At 46.1% G+C, this 19,591-nt stretch overlaps 1 protein-coding gene across 14 annotated transcripts in view; it reads left to right on the top strand.

Annotated features, from left to right (window-relative positions):
* Positions 1-976: 976 nt before the first annotated feature.
* The window catches only part of Wdr20 (WD repeat domain 20), a 59,158-nt gene continuing 40,543 nt past the window's right edge, over positions 977-19,591 (top strand). For 3 of the 14 annotated variants that reach the window (XR_010044885.1, XM_063241136.1, XM_063241143.1), the window contains exon 1: positions 2,077-2,383. Coding sequence is in view for 8 of the 14 variants with exons in the window: in XM_063241136.1 (XP_063097206.1) it covers positions 2,135-2,383 (249 nt within the window). In the remaining 6 variants the exon portion in view is untranslated. Of the gene's footprint in view, positions 1,948-2,069; positions 2,384-19,591 lie in introns of those variants that run through there. The other 11 variants (XR_010044887.1, XM_063241144.1, XR_010044884.1 and 8 more) reach the window with 8 other exon arrangements.

Below are 19,591 nucleotides of genomic sequence, written 5' to 3'. Positions count from 1 at the left end.
GACAGCCTATGACTCTAAGAGAAAGAGATGGACTTTTCGGATTTTTTTTTTTTTTTTGTCTTTTTCGTTTTTATCGGTACCAGGGGTCGAACTCAGGACTGCCTGCTTGCAAGGCAGGTGCTTATGCTGCTGAGCTAAATCCCCAGCCCTGAGATGGACTTTTCAAGCAAGGGACAAAGCTAAGTGACAGACTGTTGGATGGTTTGATTAGAACTCAGGATTTTTATGTTAGGTAAAGAACAGGCTGAGAAAAGCTGGTATATAACTTAAATAGTGTGGATATTCCACGACACTGAAAGTATTTTTGGGAAAGGAATATAATGTTTAAAGCTCAATTTTAAGAAAGTCAGAAAAGGAACACAGGAAGAAAGCTGAGAGTAAAGGCAATATTAAGGAAATAATTCACAAAACCATTATGATGATTCAAATTATTTTGTGGGGATAGGTATTGAGCCTATGATCTTATGCATACTAGTCAAGTTTTATCCCACTGAGTTTTATCCTTGGCTCCAATTTAAGTTTTATTTTTGTTTTTGCTAAGCTACATCCCTAGTCTTTTTTTTTTTTTTTTTAAGATACCAACTGCTCAGTTTGGGCCAAATTTACGATCCTCATGTCTCAGCCTCCCAGGGTGGTAGCACTACAAGCCTGTGCCACCATACATAGCTCAGATTCAGGTTTTATTTATTTATTATCTATTTATTAGAGGCTTTTTTTTTTTTTGAGACAAGGTCTCACAATACAATGCTGCTTAACTTGGAATTATGTAGCATAGGCTGACCTCAAACCTATAGTGGCCCTCCCACCTCAGCCTTCCAAGTGTTGGGATTGACTACAAGTGTGTGCTGCCATATCCTGCTCAAGTTTTAAATAGCACTAACACATTTAGAAAGAAAAAACTGGTGTGAAACTGAAAATCAGGTTAGGCTCAATTTAGGTTTTATTTATTGAATCCTTGAGTATGGGGGGAATAAACAAGAGAAAGGTACCACAAGTTGAAATTATTTAAAAGCTGTGGCTAACATACAGAGCCCATTATTATGGAATGATAATAAAAGTGTTGAATTTCTGGGTGTAGTGAGGCACATTTATAATCCCAAGCACTCTCTAGGAGGCTGAGGTAGGCCTCCAAGTTCCACCCTAGCCTGGATAACCGGGATTCTGACTCAAAAAACCAAACCAAACCAAACCCAAAACCAACACCAACAACGGCGACAAACAGTGCTACGATGTGGCAGTTCAATGCGAAGGCCCTGGGTTCAATCTCCAGTATCACCACTCACACACACACACACAAGGAATTGATAGGGGATAAGACTCAGAATGCGAGGCCCAGAGCCAATACAAATTTTTTTCTTTTAGCATTTGCTTGATAAGGGGTCCTTTCCCCAAAAAGTACTATCTTCCTTCCCTCTCCATAACCAGGAAAAACAGTTGAACTACTTATTGAATCGTTCAGGATACCGCTTTCACCAATATGACCGCTATAAATATAAATATATATTTTTGATGCAAAATAAGTTATAGGAGATTCGGATTGCTATCAGAACCTGTCCTGGTATTTCAAGAGCTCTCATCTCTGCCTTTTAGGGAATGTCAGATTATATCAGACACTGTAAACTGGACTCTTGCAGTCTCGTTCTCTCCACCTTAAAAAGCGCAGTCCCGCGATACCTTCTTGGACACAGACTTCAGGAAGTGAGGGAGGCTCCGGCCAGCTGGCCACAGCGCGGACCCCAGGGGTGCGCGGCTCGCTTCTCAGGAAATCTCAGGGCCGCTCTGGGCATCGCTGAGGAGGCCGCCTGGGTCTACACCAGCTCGCTCGGTTCTCTCTCAACTGCCCTCCGGTCCGCAGCGCAGCCGGAAACGACGCCGGCTCCCGCCACAGCACGGTCCTCGTCGCCCGGGCAAGCAATTTGAGGACGCCCGCCTCGTGCAGCGCGCCAGGTGAGTACGCGTGCGCAGTCCAGCCGTAAACAAGCCCGCCCCTTCCCCTCGGCCCGCCTTCCCGGGGCTGGCTCGAGGGTGGGCGGGGCAAGGAGGAAGGGGCGGGGGTAGAGCGAGCGCCTGAGACGGCGCCTGCGCGGTGGGCGTGATCCGGGCACTTAGGGCAGGATGAACGCTGCTTTCCAAGATGGCGACGGAGGGAGGAGGGAAGGAGATGAACGAGATTAAGACCCAATTCACCACCCGGGAAGGTCTGTACAAGCAGCTGCAGCATTCGGAGTACAGCCGGCCCAACCGGGTGCCCTTCAACTCGCAGGGATCCAACCCTGTCCGCGTCTCCTTCGTAAACCTCAACGACCAGTCTGGCAACGGCGACCGCCTCTGCTTCAATGTGGGCCGGGAGCTCTACTTCTATATCTACAAGGGGGTCCGCAAGGTACCGACCCGGGCGTCACCGGGGCCCGCCAGCGGCGCGGGCAGAGGCTGGGAGCAGGGCGGTGACAGCGGCCCCAGGGTGACCAGTGGGGGTGGCCGTCGCTCGTACTTTTGAGTGGGCCGGCAACTCCACTGGGGTACTCTTGAGGAAGGGGGTTCTGGAGGAGAAGGGTGGAGGTTGGGGGGCGGGGGCTGTGGCGTGCCGGGTTCCGGCCGGGATGCCCCGAGGGAGCCGGCTCCCTGTCTCCGGGCAGGGTCCGGCAGGCTGTGACACGGCCAGGGAGCGGGCCTGCAGGTCCCCGGAAGAGGTGGCGTGGCCGGCTTGTCTGCTCCCATTGCCTCGGCTCCTGGGCGGGTGGGAATCTCGCCCTGGGCTGGAGATTAGGGTGCGAGGTGGCTCGCAAAGGTCTGTAAGGCAGACCCGGGGCTGGGAGGCGGAGGACCAAGACTAGGTCAGAAAGGACCTGCCCGGCACGCAGGGGCACTCCACCTGCTGCCGCACTGACACTTCTCAGAGCCGCTCCTTCTGGGGTTGGCACTTTGTGTTTCCAAAATCCTCCGCGGGAGGGATGGCTGTCATTGTCTCCGCGGAGGGAACCTTCTGCCGAAAGACTAGAAAGAGAGTCCTTCTTTCCCTTGCAGCCCGCGAGGGCTGAGTACTAGGGGTGGGGAGTGGAAGTAATGTTTCCAATCGACTGAACTGATTCGAGGGGCTCTGTGTGAGCGTGCCCAGGTGAATCTTGTCTGACAAGTCAGGCTGTATCCCAAAGAGGGAGGGATATGCCTTAAGAACTGCTTTAAAAGAGCCCTTCTTCTTGGCGAGGCGGGGGACCTAACAGTAATTCTGTGAAGCATGTAATCATGTTTTAAAATATCTTTAAAAGTAGTAATTTATTAGAGCTTTTCTTTCATTGGCGATGTTACTGTGTTGTGAGAACTGCCGACTTTTGAGATGATGATCTTTGACCTGACTCTTAGGAAACAGGAAATTAGCATCTCAGGACTGGATAAGGTGATAGGTTAATTTATAAATGCTTAGTGTGAAAATAAACTACATATTGAAGAGTGAGCATCCCCTAGGATGTCATATGTCCAAATGAAGTACAGAATTTCTACTTGTAACAAAAGTATCTACAGTATTGGAACTGTTTCATTCAAGGTGAATCCTTGTTTGCGTTTATTAGAATAAGTACACTGTGCTTATACTTAGGGCATATTGTTAAAAGTTTCTCAAGTCGCTTGACTTTTCCTCTCTTTTTGGAATTGGGAAGGCACAGTAGTTGGGAGCTGTAATTTTAGTGCTGCTCCCAAGCGTGTCACTGACTTGTTGGGTGACCTTGGATAAGTTATTTAACTACAATTTGCACATCTTTAAAAAGGGAATATTGCAGTACACATGTGATTAACAACATAATAGCAATGGATTTTAAAGCTCTGAAGCACTCAGGAGATGTAAAATATATCTAAAACAAACATGCTAGGTGCAGTGGTGCATGCCAGCCACTGGAGGCTGAAGCAGGAGGATTCCCAAGTTCAAGGCCAGTTTGGGCAACTTAGCAAGACCCTGTCTCAAAATAAACAGTAAAAAAGGTTGGGGATGTAGCTCAGTGGTATCATGCTTACTTAGCATGCTAAAGTCCCTGATTCAGTCCACAGTACCACCACCTCTACCTCACCTCACCCTACCCCTGCCAAAATTAAAAGTAATTGTTAAATGGAAAGATGCCATCATTAGAGGAGGACCAAAAATATCAGGCTTTTTCTTCTAGAAATAAGTTTTAAGATTTATATTTATATAAACCATAATGTGGTTAAAAGCTAAATTCACTACCAGTAGCAATGACTACAGCAAACATTACTTTAAATTTTTTTTTTTTTTTTTTTTTTTTTTGCTGGGTGTAGTGGTGCAGTCCTGTATTCTAGAGGCTGAGGGAGGAGGATTGTTATGAGTTTGATGTTAGCTTGGGCAACAAGACCCTGCCTCATTTATGGTGCTGAACATTGAACCCAGGCCCTTTTAATGGTAGGCTAGTGCTTTACTAGCAACTGCACCTCTAACCTTGAAACATTATTTCTTTTCTTTCTTTTTTGGTGCAGGGCCCTTTCATTGGAAAAAAAAAATTTTTTTTTTTTTTTTTTGAGATAGGGTCTCACTAAGTTGCTAGGTTGCCTAGGTTGGACTTGAATTTGGAGTTATCCTGCATCAGCCTTCCAGACTGCTGCACAGATGCATGAAGCACACTTCTGAAGTATTCTTGTGGCAAACCTCATTTGAATCTGGTTGTCCTGGTTTGCTTCATTAAAAAAAGATCACTTGCTGGGTGTGGTGACACACACCTGTGATCCCAGCACTCTAGAGGTTGAGGCAGGAGATTGCTGAGTTCCAGTCCACTCTGAGCTATATGGTGAGTCCAAGGCTACTCTGAACATATAGTGAGAGACTGCCTCAAAAACAAACAAAACAAAAACAGCAAAACTCAGGGCACTCACTTGGATGTTCTCTTTTATTTAGCAAGACACTGTTCATTGAGTAAAACTAATAGAGCTTGTTTCAAAACTGTGTCAAAAGGGGCCCCGGATATAGCTCAGCTGCACAGTGCCTTCCTAGCAAACACAAGATCCTGAGTTCAATTCCCAGTACCCACAAAGCAAAACATAACAAAAACAAGACAAATCTAAGCTATGTAGATTGCCTTTACCTGCATAATTTGACCCCTTTACCTTTTTTTTGGTAAAATTCATTTTTATGGGGTAATATTTTATAGATATATTTGCATTTTGTATCAATTTTTCTTTTTTTTTTTTTTTCTTTTTGAGACAGGGTTTCACCACGCAGTTTAGGCTGGCCTTGTACTCACTTCATAGCCCAGGCAGGCCTTGAACTAGTGGTGATCCTCCTGCCTCAGCCTCCTGATGCTGGGATTACAGACATGTGCCACCATGCCTAATTTTGTACCAACTTTTAAATCTAGTAACTATTGGGCTGGGGATTTAGCTCAGTGGCATAAGCGCCTGCCTTGCAAGCAGGGCAGTCGTGAGTTCAATCCCTGGTACCGATAAAAAGGAAAAAAGACAAAAAAAAAAAAAAAAAAACCCTAAAATTTGGGGAGTTAGTAGATAGAAGTCTTTTCTGACTGTTTTTGATTGGGTTGATTTGTTTTTGTTTTTCTTATTTTTTTGTCTTTTTCCTTTTTATCGGTACTGGGGATCGAACCTACGACTGCTTGCTTGCAAGGCAGGCATTTATGCCGCTGAGCTAAATCCCCAGCACCTCATTCTTTTTTAAAGGGATATCATTTTAAAACAATTATCCAGGTCATTTAAAAGTGCTAATCTGGACACAATTTAGATTCACCTGAAGTGTGTGTAGAATGGTCTTTCCCATGGGAATGGGAGGTGGTGTGCCAGTGACAATGAGGAGTGTGGCCTTGGCCCTTCTAACACAAGTGAGAGGTTGGTGACCGGATCACCCAGGGGCCTTGGAGGACAGGACGTGCCAGTGCCAAGGAACCCACCATCCGAGTGCTGCAGAGGCCGTTTGTTATCACTGAAAGTTCTAAGAGTTCCGCCTGGTGTGTGGGGCATCACCCACACCAGGAAAGGCAGACCCGCCACAGGGTTTTCTCATCGTGAGGAAGATGAAGCACAGCTACATCTCCGTCTGCAGATACTGAGTCCTCTGGGCCTGGTGGCCAGGCCTGTAATCCCAGCACTCCAGAGTCTGAAGCAGGAATAGTATGAGTTTCAGCCTAGTTTAGAAAACGTAACAATGTAGTGAAACCGTATCTCAAAAAAAAAAAAAAAAAAAAGAAAGTTGGGGATGTAGCTCAGTGTGAAGGCCCTGCATTGTTCCTGAGTCTGGAAAATTTAAAAAAGGCAGGTGCTTATTCTGCCTTCTGGTTGGAGTACCAGAACTTCCCCAGCATTTGACCACAGCAGCTTGCATGGAATCTTGTGCACCGTGACGAAGATGAAAGCAGCTTTTCATGGTGGCCGTTCAAGTAGGGTCCCTTGTGTGAGGTGTTGTTTGTGAATTTATTTGGCTTAACCAAAAATAATTTGAACATTAATACCAACTAATCTCAACAAAGCCTGGCTTGGCTTCGGTCACACAGCCATTACCAGTCCTGGTGATTGGGAACTGTTTGGAGCTGAGGCAGACCACACCTCCCACCCCACCCTGGGTCTGCCAGCTGTTAGCCTTCCGTCATTTCCATAGCGTGGCTTGTTACCTTCAAAAAAGGGTGGTTGCCTGCTGAACCAGTGCTCTGCTTTCCTGGAGTGAATGACCTCGGCTCAGACCTCAGCTTAGCTATCCGCTCTCAGTGAGGCCTCTGCGCAGCTCCAGGCTGGATCAGTGTGCCCACTCCTTTAGCTTCCTGTATACCCTTTGTCTTCCACGAACTTCTCTCAGTTTGTATTTCTTTAGGGGAGTCATCTTTTTGATACACTTCTCTTAGTTTGTCTCTCTCTAGGGCAGTCGGTTTTTTTGGTAAGCAAAGTGACTGGAGAATGGGGTTGGAGCCTCCTTTTGGCCCACATCTTCCCAGAGCCCACTGCAGTCTCTAGTGGAGTCAGGACTTAAGTTGTGTCCACCTATGCTGTTCTTTAAAAAGATATTTAAGAAGCCAAAAAAAATTCAATTTCAGGTCAAAAAGTAACAGGTATTTATGTGTAGCATATATCTCTCTTTGGAAGGAGCTGATGTTGTTATGTTTGTTTTGCTTGTTGAGACAGTCTCAGTATGTAGTTCAGGTTGGTCTTGAACTTGCCAAGTAGCTCAGGCTGGCCTCAAATGCACAATAATCCTCATGCTTCAGCTCGTAAGTAATAGGATTACAAGTGTGTGCCAGCTCTGGGTTTTTTTTTGGTCTTTAGTCTTTTGTCTTTTTGAGACAGGGTCTCACTATACAGTTCAGGCTAGTCTTGAGCTTACTTTAGCCCAGGCTGGTCTGGAACTTGCAACGGTCCTCTTGCCTCAGCCTCCCGAGTGCTGGGATGACAGGTGTGTGCCACCACACCCAGCTTGTACTTTTTTTTTTTGAGACAGGATCTCACCATCTAGCCCAGGCTGGCCTTGAACCTATGATGATCCTTTTGCTTCAGCCTCCCGAGTGCTGAAATTACAGGCATGTGCCACCACACCCCTGGCATGTAGCACACGTTTTTTGAAAACATTTAAAAGTGCCATTGAAGGTAACAAATACGGCTTTCTTAAAACTGGGAAATTATGTGGCAAGAGTCAGTGAAGTAATGGAAAGTAACCAGGTAGCAAAGATTACTTACAATCTATGTCTGACAGACCATGTTCATTACCTGCGAGGTTCGTGTCTTGACAGCTTTGGAACTTGTAGTCAGAATTACTTAACATTCAAACCAAAGAACCTTCCTCCCCACCACCTCTGCCCCATTTAGGATCCCAGACCACAAATGTACTACTCAGAGATGTTACTGAGACATTCCCACGGTGGGTGGAAAGTACGCAGGTTTTTGTCTATGGGTGCACTGTATTGCCTAGGCTGGTCTCTGACTCCTGAACATAGTCAACCTTCCCACTCCCCTCTATGTTCCTATGCCTGGTGGCGAGGTTAATAAGTGGTACCGAGGACTTTTCATCTCCAAAAGTTGTTTGGGCCTTTTTTTTCAAAGGGATCAAACTCGCTACCTTGTGCTGCTAGGCAGGCACTTAAGCCACTGAGCTAAATCCCCAGCCCTTCATCTCCAGAAGTTGTATGCTCCTGTGCTCAGTTATGTCCTCATCTTTTTGTTGGGTGTGTCTTCATGTCTTGAATGCATTGCCTGCTTTGAGTTTGACTATAGGGAGGGCAGGATGCCTGGGAAAACAAATCGGAGACACTGATTTTTTATGGTGCCACGGTGCAACCCAGGTGCTCTACCAAGAAGCTGTGTCTCAGCCCCCCCCCCCTTTTTTTTCTTTTTGAGACATGGCCTCACTATGCAGTTCAGGCTGGCCTTAGAGCTCACTTTGGAGCCCAGGCTGGCCTCAAACTCACAGTGATCCTCTTGCCTCAGCCTCCTGAGTCCTGGGTTTACAGGTGTGAGCTCCCACCTGGCTACATCATAGCCTTTCCACTTTTTGAGACAAAGCTTGCTGGTCTAGCTCATGCCGGCCTCAGATGTCCTCTGTAGCTGGGCTTATAGGCGTGCACCATTATGCTTGACTCGTTGGGAGGACTTGGCAGTGGAAAACTCCATGCCAACCATGCTGAGAGAACGTTGGGGCCACAAGAAGAATCAGTCTGCGGCTTCTAGGATGTTTTTAGAACCATATACCAGAGGAAAATGAACTCAGGAGAGAAAATGGACTCAGGAGAGAGCATTCTCCTAGACAAATGTTCTCTCTTAGTCAAAAACTGGAAGACCACCTGTTGGTGACACAGCTGGATGAACAAGGTATCTTTATGTGGTGGGGAAGAACTAGGGGTTGAATCCAGGGCTTTTGCATTGAGCTACATCATGGCCTTTTTAACTTGTTTTTTGGACGAGATAGGGCCTTGACAAGTTGCTTAGGCTGGGCTTGCAATTGTGACCTTCCTGCCTCAGCTTCCCCGAGTTCTGAAATTCCAGGAATGTACCACCATGTCCAAAGTAGATGCCTTTTAAAGTTTTTTCCCACAGATTGGTTTTAGATGGACAATTGCTTCAGAAAAGGTCATGTTCACACCCTTCTTTCTGTTTGTAATTTTCACACCTCACTGATCACCATTTATAATTTAGAAAGAGGCTTAGAAATCTAAAACTTTTTATGTCAAACTGACTTTGAGAGTCTTGTACTTAATGTTGTAGGGCACATGTAGGATTGCTGAATGCCTGGGAACTTGTTTCTTTTCCATTAAGAGCTAACTTACTGACTTGTGAAATATTGGTAAGATTTACTTATTTGACTTTGGAATCTTACATTCTAACAGGAAAGCATCTTCATTGTCACTTAAAATGGAAGTTATGTTTGTTTTTTTGGCTGCATTGAGGATTTGTGTGTGTTGCTAAAAATTTCTTAGATGCACATAATGATAGTGTTCATCATAGAGAATGGGTGTCTTGTACTGGGCTCGAACTCAGGGAATGATGAGCTGCCGCATGCCTATGCCTTTTTATTTTACTTGGCAACAGGATTGTGCTAGATGTGAACTTGTGACCCTCTTGTCTCAGTCTCCCAAGTATTATGGTGTGCCCCACTGCACTGGGCAAGAAATGCTTTGATTCTCTACTTTCCTTCTCTTGCCCTTGCAGAGGTTGGTGGTGAGATTTTGAAAGACTTTGTGGGTGAATACAAGCATTGGAAAGATGCATCCAGAAAATGTCAGTTAAGCCCGTAAGATGGCCATGAATTGTCACCTTTAAGCAAGCACTAGCTGGTACTGTTCTAGATGCTGGGTATAGACAAAGCCTTTGCTCTCAGGAATTTTTCTTATTTATTAGAGCTGGGTGTAGACAAAGCCTTTGCTCTCAGGAACTTTTCTTATTTATTAGAGCTGAGTTAACCTAGAGATTTCAATGGTATTTTGGTCGGTAGGAAGGGCGAGCAAGCGTTTCTTCACACTAAGGTCTAAGAGAGAAGAAACTGCTGGGCTGGTAGCTGTTGAAGCTGAGGGGTGGAGACAGGGCTCCATTGTGTCAATACCAGCAAGATCGCAAGGCTCACCCTAATTTTATTCTTTCTGCTATTGCTTATGTTTGAAATTTTTCATAGTGAAAAGTTTTTTTTTTAGACTAAAAACAAAGCAAAAACAATAGACTTTGTCATTGAATGATTTGAGTATATGGTTAAAGAAGAAAAATTATTTTTTGGTGATACTGGGAATGGGAACAGGGCTTTCATGTCTTTTTTCTTTTCTTTTTTTTTTGTACTGGGGTTCAGACTCAGGACCTTGAACTTGCCAGGCTGGCACTCACACTACTGAGCTATATCTCTGGCCCTCGAGTCCTTTTCTTTTTTTTTTTTTTTTTTTTTTTTTAAATTTTTACTTGCTATGTAGTCCAGGCCTGCCTTGAATTTGTGATTGTCCTCCCTTAGCTTCCCAAGTAACTGAGATTGCAAGTGTGAGCCGCCACACCTAGCCTATGGGAGTAATTTTGTTTTTCACTAAGTTAGTTTGTATAAGAATATGAAATTGGTCCTGATTGGCTATTCAGGAGAGTCGCTATACTTGACTACTTGGGAGGCTGAATCAGGAGGATCAGAAGTCTAGCCTGGCCTGGGCAATTTGGTGAGACCCTGTCTTAAAATAAGAAACAAAGACGACAGAATGTAGCTCAGTGGTAGAGTGTGTGCTTAGAGTCCCTGGGTTCAATTCCTGGTACCACAACCAAACCAAACCAATAAATTGAGAATATCAGTGACGAGTTGCCTTGTCTTCTGAGCATTTGGCATCTTTTTTTTTTATAGTGGAGTGTAAGGTGTTGTCTTGGTTACTTTTCTCTCATTGCCAAGACAACATACGTGATGCCCAAAATTAAGTAAGGAGAAATTTTATTACAGTTTGTGGAGGTTTCTGTCCATATTCACTGGCTCCAAGGCAGGGTGGCATGGCAGAGGTTAAGAGTTCATGACCACAGAAGACTACAAAAGCAGCAAGAGCAAAAGAGAGGAGTTCAAGAGAAGACGTTTTCCCGCCCTGTGTTACATATAGACTACCTGCCCTAAGGAGGATATAGCAGTCACACCCATTAACCCAGCATTGGACTATGGATTAATCACAAACTAGAAGCCTGCCTCCGAAAAGTGCCTTCATGACTGCATGAGGCTTTGGGGGACTTCCAGGCGCAAACCATAACAAATATGTGTTGCGTTTAAAAAGTCATTCAACAACTGTGTATTGAGGATTTATAATGTACAAGACACTTACTGTCTATTTTGGATGACTTGAGGGTGGGTTAAGACACACTTCCTTGCCAGGTATGGTGATACGTATAATTCTAGCACTCAGAAGGAAGCTGAGGCAGGAGGATCACTGTGAGTTCAAGGCCAGCATGAGCTACATAGGTAGACTCTTGTCTCAAAACAAAAAACAAAGAGCATTATGTATATCTAGAATGTATCAATAAAAATCTAATGTTAAAAAAAGGACACACTTCTTGTCGTTATAGTTTGTATTTTTGTATTAATGATTGTAATGTAAAAGTAGAAAGTGTGTTCCACGTGTGGCTTAAGTATTAAGTGTTAAGTTGATTTAAGGAATAAAGATAAAGAAGTATTTCTCTACCTAGCAGAAGAATTTGGGGTCAGGTTTCAAATAGGTGATTTGCCCTAAAATGCTGTGTCCAGGTTATATTGTTGTAAATTTTTAAAATTGTAGCCTTATATTTCTAATTTCAGAAATGCTTTATGGTTATTTCTGATTGAGCTTTAGTTCACAGTTGCTCTTAACTTTCAGCATTTTTTTTTTTTCTTTTTGTCTTTTTCCTGTTTATTGGTACCAGGGATCGAACTCTCGACTGCCTGCTTGCAAGGCAGGTGCTTATGCCGCTGAGCTAAATCCCCAGCCCCTTCCGCATTGTTTTTAACTAAAAAATTTTTCTGCTGATTAGTTTGTAAATTAATACTTTGTTTAGTGGTTAAGGATTTTTAAAAAATAAGTGTATTATACTGAAAACATGCCCAGTTTGTTACACTTTATTTGGTGACTATAGGAAATGTGCTTGAATCTATAGATTTTACTTTCATTCATGAGGAAGAAATTTGTGCAGTTTTTTATTTGTTGAGACAGGGTCTCACTGTGTACTTTAGACTAGCCTTGAAATGACTGTAGCCCAGGCTGGCCTCAAACTTGAGGCCATTCTCCCACCTCAGCCTTCTGAGTATTGGGATTACAGGAATGTGCTACTATACCTGGCTTGTGCAGTTTTGAGTCTTTAAAAAGTAAGAATAGCTAGGACTTGATAGGCAGTTGTAACCCCAGCTACTTGGGAGTCTGAGTCAGAATGACCCACTGTAAGGCCAGGCTGGCCAATTTAGTGAGACCCTGTCTCAAAAATAAAAACAATTTACAAGGGATCGAGGTGTAGCTTAGTGGCAGAGTGGTTGTCCAGCATGTGCAAGGACTGTGTTCAGTCTGCAGAACCAGGAAGAGCAAACACAAGTGCAAGCTGTCCTGCAGGAAGGAGTATTTTGACACCCCTCGGCCACTCCTGGGCGAGCGCCCTTCTACTTGGAAGCTGTTTTTCCTTTTTTTGACTCGCTATTGCTTTTTTCCTACGATCACAAAGCTTGTCCAAGCACTTGCAGTCTTTGCTTTGATCTCCTGAAGAGGCTCTGTTTGGTCTGAATATTTCATTTACTAAGTACTGTAGGGGTTTTGTGTGAAGAGCAGTGTAGCGGATTGTGGGAATCACTGGCGTGACCTTGAGAGGGTTGTCCTCGTACCAAGGAGATTTGGTCTCCACACATCCTTCAGTGACAAGTGGCAGCCGGACAGTGTTGCTGAGAAAGGGTCTCTGCTGGCAGGGGGGTCCAGGCCAGGGGCGAGAAGAATAGCTTGCTCATTCAGCCAGCATTTACTGGACCTGTGCACCTGAGGACAGCTGGGACAGCCACTGTCCTTAAGTGTCTGCTCTCAGGGTGAGAGGGACAGGTAGAGCAGGGTGCCAGCAGCTCCTGCAAAGCCAGCTGGGCATTGCCTGCCCTGTGTGGCTGGCAAGGGGATCGGTGCCCAGCCTGGGATTAAACTCAGGGAATGTAGCTGAGCTACATTTCCAGCCCCCAGGCCCCATTCTTTTTGAGACAGGTTCGGGTGCTCTGGCTGGTCTTGAACGCTCAGTCCTCTTGCCTCAGCCTTGTGAGTAGCTGGAATCACAGGTGTGCACCACCGCACCCAGCGTAACGCATGGAGGTTGGCATCTCAGTCTTTTCATTTTGTGCTCCTCAAAGCAGTCCTTTGGATGGGGGTGGGGTTTTTTTTGTTTGAGATAGGGTCTGCCAATAGCGCCCGTACCTTCAAGTCCATTTCGGTAAAGTAAGGAAAGGACTGCCTGCCCTAACCTGTAGAGCTACAGGCTACAGTTCAGGTATTCCTGCCTCAGCCTCCCGAGAGCATGTACTACCACACCCAGCGGGGAGGGTTTTTGTTGACAGAGGTTTCCACTTACTTAGCTGCTCAGCGGGGGCCTGGTGTTGACCCCAAGGCCTCTGATTAGGCCCCCGTGCCAAGTGAAACATGAGCACTGTGCTTGAGGCAGTAGGGCCTGGTTGGTGGGGGACGCTGGTGTCCTTCCAGAGTAAGGGAGGGTGTGGGCTGGGGAGCAGTCTGTTGTTTCGTGGAAGACAGGTAATGGCATGTGCCGTCCTTTCAGACGTGGAGAGGTACCGGAGGTGTCAGAGGGAGAAGGGAGCTTCGCTCTGTCCTCATGGGAGGAGCATCGAGGCAGCTTTCTCAGCAACACTTGTCCTGTCTGTCTGTCTCTCTGTCTCTGTCTGTCTGTCTGTCTCTGACCATCTGTCTTTCTCTTTCTCTGTGGTTTGAGCTTACTATGTAATTAATCTCATCTAGTCTTGAGCTTCTCTGTAGCCCAGGCTGGCTTCAGACTTTTTTTTGGTGCTGGGAATCAAACTCACAACCTCATGCTTGCCAGGCAGGCACTTGTGTCACTGACCTAAATCCCCAGCCCACGGCTTCAAGCTCTTGGGTATCCCGTCTCGGCCTCCTGGGTACTGGGATTCCAGGTGTACATTGGTAGTTTTCAGGTCTCCTTGGGTCTGGCATTGGTTTGTCCTGTGTCCTAATGGAATATGGACTGCTTGAGCACAAGGCCTTTTCTGTGTCAGGCGTCATTGTATCTTCGGTTTAGCAGCGCTAACATAGACAGCTAGTTGGCTGAAAGAATGAGTGTCACGCTGTGTTTTGTCTGCCGTTTGCGTTACTGGTGAGGACAGTTCACAGTATACACAGCTTCAGCACACATCGTCTTCGTGGAGCTCTACAGGTTAGGGCAGGCAGTCATTTCCTTACTTTACAGAAGCTGACTTGAAGGTACAGGTGCTGTTGGTAGAGTTAGGACACAGTTCCTGAGGGGCGTAACCTGGCTGTAGAGCTTGTGCTCTGTCTTAACCCAGTGCTGCCATGGTGGTTTTTTATTTAACATTTTTTTGGCACTAGGGATTAAGCCTATGGGTTTCATTCAGAGCCATACCTCCAACTCTCCTTATTTTGTAATTTCAGCCATGGTCTTACTTGGTCACTAAGTTGCACAGACTGGGCTCAAACTTGTGATCCTCCTGCCTCAGCTTCCCAGAGTGTGCCATCATGCTAGTTCTAAGAATTTTAATAGACCAGCTAATACTTGGAGCCTTCTTAAATGTTAGATTCTTCCAGCAATGCCTATTTTGCCTTTCGTCTGATGGTCAGAGCTGTTGATTGTGTTGGTTCGTGTCTAGGGGCCTGAGATTAGATTATTTTTTTCCTCTTCCTTTTTCTTCTTCCTTCTTCTTCCTCCTCCTCTCCATAGTGATGAGAGCATCTATCCTGCTTATTATTTTAACTTTTTTTTTTTTTTGTCTTTTTCGTTTTTATCGGTACCAGGGATCGAACTCACGACTGCCTGCCTGCAAGGCAGGCGCTTATGCTGCTGAGCTAAATCCCCAGCCCCAACTTGTTTTCTTTTTTTTTTTGGTACCGGGGATTGAAAGCAACGCAAGTGCACGCTTCCAAGGCAAGCACTTATGCCACTGAGCTAAATCCCCAGCCTCTGTCTTGCTTATTTTTTATCCTGCTTGTTTTTCTCTTGATGGTACAGGGGATTGAACCCAGGGCCTTGTGTGTGTCAGGCAAGCAGTCCACCACTGGTCTACACTCACAGCCCTTTCTATTTTGAGTTAGTGCCTCACTGAGTTCCCGAAGCTGGCTGCAAACTTGGAATTCTCCTGTCTCAGCCTGAAAGGAGCTGAGATTATAAGCATGTGCCATATTGTTGTCTACTTACTGTTTGTTTAGGATTAAGTTAGATACTTGTGTAAAACCTCTTTAAAAATGACGAGGTCACCTGTGAGTGTAGACCTTTTTTTTCGCTTATGGGAGCATGCACCAGAGGGCTGAACTGACTGTTCGGGTTTAGCTCCGGCTTCACCTCTGGAGTCTCCTGTGTCTGGAAGTACAGTGGGCTGGGCTTTACCGATGGCGGGCTGTTAGGAGTGCATTTGGCTGGGAGAGGCATGACCCAGAAGGGGTGTCTCCCTCTTCACGCCTGCCCAGGCTCTTAGCTTCCTGTGTGCCCTGAGGTGAGCAGTTTCCTCCGCCAGGCTCTTCCCACTGTACAGTTTGGTGTTTAAGCCAGCTGAGCGGGACTGAAAGTTCTAAAACATGAGCCCAAATACACCTCGCCTGCTTTAAGTTGCAGGTGCTGGATATTGGGTCCCCGCGACAGGGGAGGTGACTAAGGCAGACTCTCGTTCTCTGTGGACTGTGACTCAAGAGGAGGTGGAGAGGAGCTGGGAAAGCAGAACAGCCAGACTCATAGCCCTGTCAGAGTTTGCGGGAAGAGCCAAGTCGGGTGGGGTGGGGATAGGACGACCGTGAGATACACCAACCCATGGGACACATGCAGACTGCAGTTACTCCTCAGGGCTCTTTGCTAAGCCTGAACAGGATTTAGGGCTGTGTCCACACAGAAGAAAGCCATTTCATATCCTGCGTTTCTCTGACTTTTACTGGGATGCAGGGGTCCCTGACTGAGAGAGGTAGAGAGCCAGTCCCCGCAGTGGGAGAGGGTGTGGCCACCAGGGGCCACCCCGGCGTGTTCAGAGCATGCCGTAATCCAGGCTTCTATTTCAGGCATCGTTTACGCTCATCACTACTTTCAAGTTATAGTAGTCAGTGGATCTGCCCCTGGATCTTGTTCAGTAGTAATGAAACATGTGGATATCTGTGCTTGTTTGATGTGGTGTAATTGTACTTCAGTAGAGATTTCTTATGTAACTTAGGTTTTTAAGAACGATTGGAGTAGACCATGCACCCTGATTTGGAAAAGTCTTGGCTGCCCTTCTTCAGTGTCATGAGTGTGATTACCTGTAAGGAGCTAGCTGCTGGCGTTTCGTGTCCGGTTATGTGAAACTTCTGCTCCACCAGGATCTCCATGCTCTTTTTTTTTTTTTTTGGTACTGGGATCCTACTCATGACCTTGCACTTGCCAGGCAAGGGCTTATACCACTGAGCTAAATCCCTGGCCCTCCATGCTCTCTTGCCGTGCTCTGCGCTCGGATGTTGACTTGTAGCCTTCTAGGTGCCTGCTTTTTTTTTTGTTCCTGGTGCTGCCTTTGTTCTTGCTGCCCCACCTGGAGCGAGGCATACAGAAACTGCTCTCTAGGATAAACTCTCGCGCTCCATCTGGCAAAGTGTAATGTGGCTTTGTCTCAGCTGCAGTGGGAATTTAGAGAGGCTTTAACAAGGTGATATTTGAGCCAGCATGGCAGTGCACGCCTATGAACCCAGCACTCAGGATGCTGAGGCAGGAGGATCGTGAGTTAGAGGCCACCCTGGGCTGCATAGCAAGACCTGTCTCCAAACAAAATGAGGAGATACTTAAATTGAAGACTGATGGGTTTTTGGCTGAAGGAAGACAGGATTTCAAACCAAGAGAACTAGAAACCCAAGACCTAGGGATGTGGGAGTTGAGCTGTACTGTGAGGCTGAAGCTTTGCAGTGCTTGGGGAGGAAGGGTGAGCTATGTTTTGTAGTGGTAGATGCTTTATTTATTTATTTATTGAGATAGGCTCTTACCTTGCAGCCCAGGCAAGCCTCAAACTCATGTGACCCTTCTGCCTTGGCTTCCTGCCTATTAGGATCACAGATGGCACTACCACGCCAAGTTCCCTTAGTGGTAATCATTTACAAGTTGGCTCTATCCTTGCTTCTTGTAGAATTTTGGTGTGATTTTTGAAAAGGTTTTCCAGCAGTGCATTTTCTTACTCTCCGTCCTTCCTGCGGAGCAGTACACTCCATTAGCGTGTCATTCCCCTTCTGGGACCCAGACGTCAGATTGTACCCCGCCCTTCTCAGGGCCCAGGTACTGCTCTCCATCTCTGTTGTTTTTAGCTCCTGCTTGCTCAGTGCTCACTTCCCGACATCTCTCCCAGTGCAGTGTGATGGCTGCTCCTGAGCCCAGCTTGTACACATACTCATCTTAGCCCTGGTCGTCCTCTCTATCTCCTGGTACCTGGCTCACATGGCCGCTGTGGCTGTGGCTGGAGAATAAGTCACCCTGCCCACGGGCCTTTGCTGTTTGGGACCGTGATCTACACAAGGTTGTGTGCTACTGACTCTCCACCCTCTTATAACCCTCTGCAAGCTCCTTTCCTGCCCTCATTCATAATTAATGTCCTTTATCTTCCTCTGAGCACATTAGGCAGTTAGAAGAAAAGGAAGGAGGAGAAAAAAAGTTGTAGTTAAAAGCTGAACCGGAGAATTGCCATAAGTTCTCTGCCAGCCTGGGCTATATTAAGTTCTCGGCCACCTTCAACTACAGAGTGAGACCCTGTCTTCAAAAAAAAAAAAAAAAGAGCAGTGAGAAGAAAACGGCATCTCTGACTGCCTCCCCTCAGGGCCTGCCAGCCCGCCTCCGCACTGCGGGCTGTATGAGGAAGAGCTGTCCAAGCCTCTGAGGCCCCTGCCCCACCTGCCGTCTTCATCTCCTTACCTGCACTGGCTTTTCTGTCCTTGCAAACCTGTGCCCCGAGTTAAACACTGGGAGGCCTTCCCAACCCCAGTGTGCTCTCTGGGGCTGTCACCCGCGGCCCTGCTGCCCTGCCAGTGTCTCCGCAGTGCCATGGTAGAGCTCCTGTCCAGCCTCCATGCAGTGGGGCCCGGCTGCACTGATACCTTGGTCCCAGGACTGCCTCGGTTCCCTTAGTCCAGTCCAATCATGGCTGCTCCTTGCCGTCTAGCTGAGGGATACAGGTCTATGATTTTTAGGGACATTTCCAAGTTGTAAAACTATTACCATAATGTAGTTGAGGACTTCAAGATTGGCCCTAGTATTTTTAAACTTTTAATTCTGTAAAATACTTCAATGGCTCTGAAATATATTTTTTAACTAATTAATTAACTTATTTATTTTAATTTTTTTTGAGACAGAGTCTCACTATGGAGTTCAGGTTGGCCTTGAACTCACTTTGTAGCCCAGGCTATCCTCGAACTCATGACAGTCTCCTGCCTTAGCCTCCTGAGAGCTGGGATTACAGGCATGTGCCATTACACATGGCTTAGATTGATACTTTTCTTTTCTTTTAGTGTGTGTGTGTGTGTGTGTGTGTACCAGAAATTAGACATGGGCCTTATGCTTGCCAGACAGGTTCTTTGCCTCTGAGCTATATGCTTGGCCCAGCTCTGAAATACAGAGCATGTCCATCCTGCTCTCTCTCTCAGTTCCTGGCTTCTTGGTACAGGTGATCATTTAGCTTTCAATTTGCAGTTCCGTTGTAAACCCATAGAGCACCTGAGCAGAGGTTGGAAGGAGGTGAGGTGCAGTGGAGAGGCTGTTCTGTACTTTGTTTTTTCCTGTTCATGAGAGGGCTTCGCCATGCTGTCTTCCAGGTGCTTTCTACCCTGTGCCTTGTTTTTTTCTCAGACAGGGTCTTGGTACACACTGTTTATGTGGCCTGAAATTCAGTCCTTCTGCCTCAGCCTCTTGAAAAATACATGAATCTTGATTGTTAATCTCTTATTTTATTTGATTTTTTTAAGACGGAGTACAGTGCTGGGCTCAAGAGCACCAGGGTTAGGGATGTGAGTGCTGTCAGCCCCGAGTGGCCCAGATGAGATATAAGGAACGGAAGGAGCTGTGGTCTTTCCTTGTGGCTCCCTTTTGCATGCCTTGAGCGGTTTCTGCAGTGCCTGCCTGCATCCACCCTGCCTTGGAACCAGCCGATTAGGGACTAAAACCTCTACAAACTGTGAGCTAAATAAACCCTTCCCCCTTTAACTTCGAGTGTCTGGCATTCTGTCCCAGCAGTGACAAATGGAACTAAGACACCTGCTATAGCGTTGTGCTAGTTTTACTCAGATGTGCCTGAGAGTTGCTTGTTCTTCTGTACATTATCTAGAATTGTCAGATTTGTGCATTTGATATGACGTGTGAGGAATTAGGGAAATTTGTAATTTATGTTATTAATTTTTGTGGTTCTGGGGATAGAACCCAGGACCTTCACACTGACTACCTCCCTAGCCTTTAACACTTTCATTTGAGACAGGTTTCACTACAC

This window comes from Cavia porcellus, unplaced genomic scaffold (assembly GCF_034190915.1).
Source record: "Cavia porcellus strain 051 isolate PalLab524CR breed Dunkin Hartley unplaced genomic scaffold, mCavPor4.1 scaffold_31, whole genome shotgun sequence".
Classification (NCBI taxonomy): domain Eukaryota; kingdom Metazoa; phylum Chordata; class Mammalia; order Rodentia; family Caviidae; genus Cavia; species Cavia porcellus.
This window is presented reverse-complemented; position numbering and strand designations above follow the sequence as displayed.